Source organism: Camelina sativa, chromosome 10 (genome assembly GCF_030686135.1).
Source record: "Camelina sativa cultivar CO46 ecotype springtype chromosome 10, ASM3068613v1".
NCBI lineage: Eukaryota > Viridiplantae > Streptophyta > Magnoliopsida > Brassicales > Brassicaceae > Camelina > Camelina sativa.
Window position 1 is genome coordinate 13,401,388 of NC_141889.1, and position 10,113 is coordinate 13,411,500.

The following is a 10,113-nucleotide window of genomic DNA, read 5'->3' on the forward strand; positions in this document are numbered from 1 at the left end:
GTCGTTTTCTCAAAAAGCTATATGTATTGGCGTTTCTTAATTTTTATATCATTTATTTGTACTAACACGATTTTGTATATTCCACAGGTTTGTATATACTGAGCTTTCTGATGAACATCCATGGAAATTGTTAATATCGTATGAAAACAATGCTTTAGGAGTAAATGGAATCTACATATATTCTTCTAGGTAGAAGATAAGTATTCTAGCTTTTTTATTAAGAATCTATAGTTTTAGTTTCTTCATAAGTTGGTTTATCAATTACGACACTATGGATGAGGAAAATAGTGTTGATATAGAAAATGATATCATTTGATATTTTCCTCTGCAGGATTTGATGGTAATCAAGTCAATTAGAATGATCAGACATTAAGACAGAGTTCATAGATAACCCGTTTTTCTTCTTCGATAAAGAGGTTAGTACTTGAAATGATCCAATTGTTTTTGTTTATTATATAATAATTATGAAAAAAATAATGGAGAAATGTTTAAACATAGTTGCTAATTTAACTCGAAAAATAATGAGAAAATAAAAAGTTGTTTTATAAAATTTATTGTATGAGAAACAATATTTTTGCTTCAAAATTACAATCACTCCTGAGCTGGTATAAAAGCCTTCTGTATATGAAAGTTATATGTAACATAATTAGTAAAATCATAAAAATCATAAAAGACATGAACTATTAATAAAACTGTTACCTTTTAATATCAAGTAGTGGAATCTGTTGATCTTTTTTTCTAGTAAAGATTTTGGAAGATTTCTTTAAAAACAACATTCTTTGTTGTTTGCTGTGGTCGTCCTTCTATGTCGGTAATGAGAATCTTCAAACCAGTTTTACTTTGAACTCTAGTCATGGCGACATACAATTGACCATGTGAGAAAACTGGTCTAGGTAGAAAAATTCCCACACGTTGTAGTGTCTGCCCTTGACTCTTGTTGATAGTCATAGCAAAAGCTGCAGCTAAAGGAAATTGCCTACGCCTCATTTTAAATGGCAATCTGGCATCTAATGGCGTGATTAGCATCCTAGGAATAATAACTATCTTTCCAACTCTATTACCTGTAATAACCCTAGCTTCAATCACATGATCTGCCATTTGAGTGATTTGTAGCCTTGTTCCATTACATAGCCCTTTAGATGGGTCAATGTTCCTAATCAACATTACCGGACAACCTATTTTTAGTCGCAAACAATGGTTAGGCAACCCATAAACTTTTATACCATTCAGAAAATCTGGAGAGTAAACTGGATTGTTTGTAGAACTCTTGTCGGAAGGATCAATACTGTGTGAGCTTAAATATACTCTTTCATCACCTACATATAAATCACACAAAATTTTTTCAACTTATACATGACTATTTCAATTTAGATTGTAGAATATACTTACTAAATAACTGTAGGAACACTTACCATTCAACATTGATAGCATTCGTTCATTGACTTGAGTTGACATCCTCATTTGTTGGACATAAAATAGCTCTTCCTTGAAAAAATGTTGGATCCTCTTCATTCATGAAAGAACTACCATATACTGACTCTATAATTGTGTCGATGGGATCTATTCCTTGAGTAATTAAAAATTCTTGCGGAATATCAATTTCTGCTACACCATCGTTAGGCTGTGAAATTTTACCATCACCCACATCTAGAATCCACTTTGAGAATTCTTCAATATCCTTTTTCTCTGATTCCGGTATGTTTGCCAGAAGCCTCATGTTCTTTGTTAGTTTCAAAACCTTGACATGCTCCCATAGATATGAAGAGTTTAATGCAGCAAAAACAATTTCTTCTCTACCAACACCATTAATCACAGGCAATACTTGTCTGAAATCACCTCCAAATACAATGACTTTTCCTCCAAACGGTTTGTCTTCACAATTCATTATATCTCTCAAACTACAATCCAAAGACTCGAAACAATACTTGCTCATCATTGGTGCCTCATCCCAAATAATTAGTTTTGCTTTTTCAACTAACTCACCAAGATCTGTGCCTCTAGAAATATTACATACAGATGACTCATCAGGATTTATTGGGACCCCAAACCTAGAGTGTGCAGTTCGTCCACCATCGAGAAGCAATGCAACTATACCACTTGAAGCCACATTTAATGCAATATCTCCTTTAGATCTTATAGCATAACTTAGGAGTTTCCATAGAAACGTTTTACCAGTTCCCCCAAAACCGTAAACAAAAAATGCTCCTCCTCTATTTTTATAAACAGCATCAACGATCTCAGTATATATCTCAGTTTGCTCTGAAGTAGCCATAGATAACCATTCACCATGCTTAACTTTCAATTCTGGATTGTTGTGCTTCAGTTCTTCTAGCAGAAATTGATTGACCTTCTCTACCTCTTCCATATCAACTTGAGGCATTTGTTTCCATTTCTTAAGAGATGCACCATTTCTGATAAGCAACTTTTCTATTTCTTGTAAAACAAATTTTTCTTTATCATCGTCACTGATAATAAGATCTGCACAATAAGTTTAATAATATAAGTCAAATAACAGTTTTGGTACTATAATCAAGAATAAAAACAATATAAGTTTAAGTAGGTTGCATTTTCATAAAACATGAATATTTGTTACCTGGATTCTTCAACTCATGTCTTTTTCCGCTCAATATCCTCAGATAGAATTTTCCAACTTTCTTTCCATATAATCTCTGGTTTGCTTAACCTTGCTGATAGAAGCATGATGACAAAAAGCCTTCGGATATATTTTGCTGAGCACCAAAAGTTTGCTTCTTTAATACTATTGATGTATTCTTGGTCATCATCAAGTAATCCAAACGCAAAAACTGCATCTCTGTAAGAGCTATAGACCACACCATTAACTGTTTTTAGATCCATATGATTTCTTGGACCTCTTCGGATGTTTAAGAGGATTCTCAAATAATAAGAATCCTCTATAGCACGTGGAACAAAATTAATTCTACCAATAGCAAATCCTCTTTCTCTTGGACTGAATTTTTTCTCTTTATTATTCCACGTGAAATGATTTGGAATCTCCTCATATAGAAGTGTTTTGGGATCGACAACCTTTTTCTCCTTTTTTTCCCATTTGAACGATTAAAGGAATTTAGGTTCTTGATATTAAGCTCAAACCATGCTAAAAACTGAGTCATCTGATTACCTAATCTCTCCATCACGGCTTAAGTTGTCTCTCCTTCTTTGATTACAACAGGCTGCAGACCCTCTTCATGGAAAGTAAGTTTAACAACAGGTGTTGTCTGATGATGGATAGGAAATTTAAAAATTCTCCACATAGCTTCACATGCTGAAACATATCTGGAAAAATTAAAAATCTTAGCTTATAGAATTGTACACTAAAAAATTTAGAAATGCAGATGTTGAAAAGTGTTTGAATATACCTGCAATCAAAATAATCTTGAACTTCATCGACTTCCTTTTCGTTTGTAGTCGCTCCACCATTCAAATTCATTTCAACATCTGCATCATTTCTATGTGGTTCAACAGTCACAGTAACACGGTCATGTCCTTTGTGGATATATTTGAAGAGATATTTAATTGAACCTGATTGGTTGCACCATTCCACATTAATGTGAGCACGGTAACGAAGAGATAGCTTCTCATTGTATGGAATGACATAACGACTATCACATTTGAAACCATTCTTCTCTATATAACCTCCGTTTTTCCGCCTTCTATAAACTGGAAATCCTTCTTTATCCACCTTAGTAGTGTTGTTAAAGTTTTTTGAGAAAAACTTAGTACATTTACCATCGACCATACATGGTGAATTTGGATTAGCAGCTCCACATGGTCCATGAACCATACAGTCTTTAACAACTTGATACAGCTCTGGTTTCTTCTCTTTATCTGGAATCTCGGCAGATATAATCTTATCAATATCTTCAGATGTTGTAAAATTACAACTTGAATGCATAAATAATAATATGTGAGCATGAGGAAGTCCTCTTTTCTGGAATTCAACTGTGTACATGGATGCAGTGAAAGAAAAGTAAATAAGTCAGAATTAGATAAACAAACCCCTTAGCCTAAACGCACAAAGTAGTATAATTTAAATTACCTGAAACCATCTTCCCAAGTATATGCTTAACTGTTAGATCGTCCATTAGTCTGTCAAGTTTCATCTTGAAAATCCGGCATATAATATCTGGTCTATCATCAGGCCTCAAATTGCGTTTCTTGCAGAATCTAACTATCTCAGGCCACTTTGGATTGCATGTAAAGGTTATAAACAAATCCGGAAAACCATAATGTTTGCATATGGCCATTGCATCCAAATAATTTTGTGTCATGTACCTTGGTCCACCTGTAAAGGATGGTGGGAGAGTCACTTTTTTGCCTTGGTTTTGTAGATCATTGTTACCGGAGGAAGCTGCCTTCTGAACTGTTTCAATATTTGTAGTCCTGAACTTGATTTGATTTTTTTTTTAATATAGCGCAACCTATTTGACTCGATCATTGTGAAAGCATCAACCATAAACTGTTGCAGCAAGCGCTTAGACCTTAGCAAAACATGTTTTTCATTTTCTCTTTCATGAAATCTGTACGCAAAAAATTGTCTCATACTGACATCTTCTTGCTCCTTTTCTCCACGACCAGATGTTTTTACTTTCTTTATACCAAGCCTATAACCATCTTCTCCATATGGAAACAATAGAAGATATTGCAGTGCTAGATAGGCTACATGCTGTTCATGTATTCTTTTTAGCTTTCCAGAGTGTTCTTGTAAAACGATATCACGTTTATCCATATCTTCATGAAAATCCCCTGTTATTAAAGTTGCGACTTCGGATGCTGTTGGCATATTGTATACCCTTCCATCACCTGTGCGTTTAGCAATAATCCTCATATGAAAACTTTCTTCATCATTAGTATTAAATCTGTCTCTGGCAGACCTAAATGCCTCAACATGTGGGTTTATCTTGTTGAGTAGCTTGATGATACTTTCAATGATTTTCTTTCTGAATTTTTGTTTTCCTTGGCTATTATCATTATTTCTCTCCTTACTGTAGAATATAATGAAATTTGTATATTTTATTAGATGATAGTGAAAACTCTAACAATGGTATACCAAAATTAGGAAAAAGAAAACTTTACTTTAACGATTAAATAACTCATTATATTCATTCTGTTATCCACTTCATTTGTAGTGTCGATAATGTAGAGCTGTAGAAACTTTGGTATTTCACCAGGTTTTGGTTTTAAAGCACCCATTAGATGGTAGTTCTCACCTTGCAATGCAAACATTGGAGGCCCACGTCCTTTTGGATCACAATGATCAACTCTGCCACCAATGGATGTAAATAAGAAAATCATGTTGTAAGCTCTTATGTTCTCTTTAAAGTTTTTGGCAAATTCATCATCTCCCGTAAGCATTAGCCACAACAATTCAGGAGACTCTTTAAGTGGTGGTAATACAATTTGGCCTTGCATACAACGTCCTGAAAGGTTGGATTTTTAGGGGTCCTCCTCTTGTTTAGTCGTTCTCCATACCAAAAGATTGCACCACAGTGTTGACAACTATAGTCTGGATCACCCTCATCTACATAAGCTGATTATTTAAAGAAAAGATAATTATTAGTTTAGAGAAGTAGACAAACTAATTTATTTTATTACTGATCTGATAATTGATTAGTTTTATATTACATGTTTCGATTGATTTGTTAACCTTGGTGGGTATTGGAGTTTTGGTCCCAAAAACCTTTTCTATACTTTTCTCTAAAAGTGTAAGGATGTCATAATGTTCTTTGGCTTGATTTATCTCTTCATCTGAAATCTTCTCATTTCTTCCAATCATATCGATTTCCTCCAAAGAAGTTTCACTACTTGTATCTTCCTGGCTACTACAGTAAAATTCCTGATGGTAATCATCTTCTGGATCTTCTGTTAAAGGTAAATAAGTAGAGGCTTAATTAGTAAAATGTTATGGTAAAGAATATGAGGAATAGAACATAAAGATCTTGAGGTATAATTTTCAATTGCATTTGTAATTGATATTTTACCTGAATCGTAATCATGAAACTCTAGTATTTCAGAATCCTCATATGTGTATGTCATTACTCCTACATGCTCATTATCAACTCTTCTTTTATTTCCGTGATTATGAATGAAAAGATCTTTTCTGTTTACACTATTGAACTGTGTCTGATTACCTATGATGTGGATAAAGTTCAAATGTTAGTGTGAATAAATTGATTTAGATGTTAGATAATCAGTTGACTGCATATCTAACCTGCAAAATTTGCACTATCTGTTTGATTTGCAGGTGTATTTGGTGTAAGAGCTGTAAACAATCCACCTGTTCAAAAATCATGTAAGTATTTCTTGCTATCAAAATGTATCATAGGCTAATGAGTATTAACTTTTCTAATTGTATACTTATATTTAATTAACTACAGAAAGATTGTCTCTAGTACTTACTTTGAAGAGAAGTTTGAGTTGTCCAAGTATTTTCAATGGGACTCTGTGATGTTCTTCTTCTAATCCTATGGCTTTTTGCGTTATGAGAAAATTGATAATCATGCGTGCTTTGAGGTGTTGTTTCTTCATTGCATAGTGTCGAAGCTTTGTCGTGTGATGATTGTCCGACTGTAATGGTGGTGTGTTTGTAATATCAGATAAAACCCTTCTAAAGACAGACTTAACCGATACCGGAGTCGTCATAGTACTGTCTTGGTCATTTGTGTGAAGGTTATGAGAAGTAGAATTCTCTGCAGACCTTTTCCTTTTAGAAGTATGAGGTACTTTCTCGACCATTCTCTCCTTCGGTTCTTTTTTTTTTCATGATAATGAGTCCTGTTACACACCATAACATTGTTGAAGTTGTTTATACATATTACAACTGTTGGAGAGAGTTAAAAGTTGTAAGGCAGATGATTAAAAGAATGGGGAATGATGGATTTACCTGGTAGTAAGGCAGGGTTGTGTGTATAAACGAATGAGGAACCTAGTAAAACCTAAGTGATAGCAGTTTATATGGTCCAAATTCTGTTTTTGAGTTTATATTGTCAACATCTTCTAGCATAACTTGTGGGATATCATAGTTGTAGTCGTTATTAATTGCAGATCCTTCATTAGAATCCGATTTAATATAATCTATGTTAACCTCTTCCCACTATTTGTGTAATAAGACCACCTCTTCCCACAATTTGCGTAATAAGACCACCTCTTCCCACAATTTGCTAACCCAATATAGTGAAAACCTCTTCCGAATATTTGCTTACCAAAATTTTAAAATAATTCTTTTTTATTTTATTTATGAATGTAATCATAGCAATATGTAATTTTCAAACATTTTGAAACTTTTGTAATGTCTATGTAGTCTTATTTGCGGATTTGATTACATTGTTCTAAATTACTCTTGTAGGATTGGGTAATGTTTCGTTGATGAGGATAGCGTCGTTCAAGATCATGTCATCAAGAAGCTAAGGACTTGAGTTAATGAGTTATGAAAGGTAAATTGACCACCTCCTAGAGTAATATTTTTTGATATAACTTATATGTCTTTTGAAAAATTCGTCAAGTATCCCCCTTTTATTATTCCACGATAGTTTAGAAAAAAAACTCAAAAAGTCAAAAAAACTGGTAAAAATAATAAGATACGATCTGAAAGCGGAATATTTTGGTGGTATGTATAGAGTAATGATAACAATATAATTGCTCCACACACACACCCAAGTTTATTTAAATAAATAGGAAATAAACACATGTTCAACCCGAAACACGGTTATTTGACCACAGCCACCATGGATTTAAACATCCTTTTGCTCGGCTATCTTTTCAATCTTAACTTTCTTCAGCATGATTTGTTACAGTTTTTTGATTACCATCTGCTTCATTGTCAGCCACAGCTTGTATTTTTTGCATGAGATTAGTACCATCAACAGCTTTCTGTTCAAGATCTATAATCTCTTCGTCCACAATTCCCTTGCATTTTTTTTGGTTTGTGGATGACTGATTTGATCCGTCACCTGAATCTTCCTTTCGTTTAGATGAGGGAGTAGACACCAAATTCATTGTGCAGTCTGATTTCTCGGAACTATTAGTAAGCATTAAAACCTGGAATCATATTAAATATAACCATTAGTCTGAGCAAGGTTCTTCCTCTATAAAACTATCAAAAATATTGAACTTGAGGTAATCACGTAACTACCTGGTCTGTAGAACTGACTGTAGATAGTTCCATAGGGCCTTGTTAATGGCTAGCACATGAATCATCATTCAAGTTGTGAATTGGTAGCACTTCTCCTACCTTGTACTCATCATTACTTCCAGTTATATTGTCTTTCGCGATTGAGATGACAAATTGATGTTTTTGCCCTATAAGTTTAGTAAGCACAGTAGGTAGATAGCATGGGTCTTGAATCTGAAAATTTAACCACTAACAATTAAGTGACGTTTGTATTAAGAAACATTTATTATTCTATTATTATGTTTCAGCAAGATTAAGGTCTTATTATACCTCAGGACCGCAGCTTTCCATTACTTCAGATACTTCTTGCCCAATGATTTCCTGTGTAGTACTATCAAATAAGAATATCTTCGCCTCACTTGTGATGTCCTTTATTAGCAAATGTAGCCAGTATCTGTATAAGTTAAAAGGATTAGTATATTCTAATTTAAGATTCTATTATCCAATTATTTGGCAAATAAAAAGTAGTTACCTTAAAACAACTTCAGTGACCTCTTGTCTGCATTTTTGACACCAATAGACTTGTTTCTTATTAAGGTATTTAGTTTTTTTCTTTGTTACCTTTTTTTTGCAACTAACATGACTGTAGTAATACCATGACCAGTCAGTGTCAAATCCTAGGATTGAGCACATGATGCAAACATTTTCAGGCTGTTGTCATAAAACTTGCATTAGAATATCTAAACACATGTTTATTAATGAGAAACGATTAATGGAATTCACCCTCACCTCATAAGAGTCACAAAGCTCTGATATAGTTCTCCACGGAAGCAGATTTTCTATTGCCCATTTTCCGGGAATTAAATTTCGGTTTAGGTCCCAACATGGATAAGGCAAGACCATCCGAAGGTAACCTAAGATATATTCCATTACTGTTACTTCTTAAACAACGAATGCGATCAAAATTTTAAGGATCTTGAAAATACTTACAAATTTTTGAAATCCACTGTCTCTGGTATGTCAGGGTTAAACCATACATCAGATGCATCAAAAGAAGTGGTCAAACTCCTCACACCTATTACAAAATGGACATAAAAGAGTAGTAAATCCACTAAATCCACATTAGTTACTAACATTATAAGATGTGACTATTACTAACCTTTATACTCTACTATTTTGCCCCATCGAATTAAACAAATGACCATCCCACCAATGTTTTCTTTAGATACCTCTTTCACTTGGTCGGCCCATTTTCCCCAAAGAGTACAGTTGAGTTAGTTATTCCTGTAACCGATTTTCGCACAGATTTGCATTATAATGTTATGTAGATCTTTTGATTTTTTAGTAATATATCTATAGTATTTCTAATGGATTGACTTACTCAGCATCTCGTAATTGGAAGTCAATCTTTTTCCTGGGGTTCCAGAGACATCAAGAAGCTCTATGTCTCTCACGTTCACCAACTGTCCAATAACATCTACATTTACAAAATCGAATATTACTTTGAAATATAACTAATAGAAATCAATAGTAATACATAAGTAAATAATAAGGAAGGGTTTACTTACCGACCAAGTAATTTAGATCTAGGGCACCATTGTTAATTTTGTTAAAATTAACCAAATCAAGCCAAATATTATTGGACATAGGATCTGAAGGAGAAATTTCTGTTATATACAGAAAATTTATTTTATCGAAACATCCTATTTCTTCACCGCTGCTTGAATCTTGTTACCCTATAGTGATAAGTATCAATATAAAAGATTGTCAATGCATATTGAATACTACTCTCAAGAAATCAGATGATAGTAATGAGAATAAATAAGTAGGTTACTTACATCTTGATCCGAGAGAACCATCTCAAAAGACATACCAACATCCTTGTCGTAATGTGTCCAAGTATGCAGTATTTTAGCTCGAATACACCATGAATTCTTGTATGGCTTGAGATTGTTTAGCATGGTAAACTGAGAAAGTATCGTCAT

The 10,113-nt window shown here is 33.6% G+C and overlaps 2 protein-coding genes and 1 pseudogene across 2 annotated transcripts; all 3 read right to left on the reverse strand.

Moving 5' to 3' along the window:
* Positions 1–721: 721 nt before the first annotated feature.
* Positions 722–1,431, reverse strand: LOC147936084 (uncharacterized). The gene is made up of 2 exons (XM_087468584.1): positions 1,413–1,431; positions 722–1,316 (listed from the first exon to the last, which is right to left on the reverse strand). The coding sequence occupies exons 1-2, from the start codon at positions 1,429–1,431 to the stop codon at positions 739–741; spliced, it is 597 nt and encodes a 198-aa protein (XP_087324710.1). The 3' UTR covers positions 722–738.
* A 4-nt stretch (positions 1,432–1,435) lies between these two features.
* On the reverse strand, positions 1,436–6,660 carry LOC147936085 (uncharacterized; annotated as a pseudogene).
* A 1,122-nt stretch (positions 6,661–7,782) lies between these two features.
* On the reverse strand, positions 7,783–10,113 carry LOC104720375 (uncharacterized). The gene is made up of 9 exons (XM_087468585.1): positions 10,002–10,113; positions 9,697–9,795; positions 9,510–9,605; positions 9,119–9,203; positions 8,661–8,687; positions 8,459–8,582; positions 8,249–8,362; positions 8,142–8,198; positions 7,783–8,055 (listed from the first exon to the last, which is right to left on the reverse strand). The coding sequence occupies exons 1-9, from the start codon at positions 10,111–10,113 to the stop codon at positions 7,783–7,785; spliced, it is 987 nt and encodes a 328-aa protein (XP_087324711.1).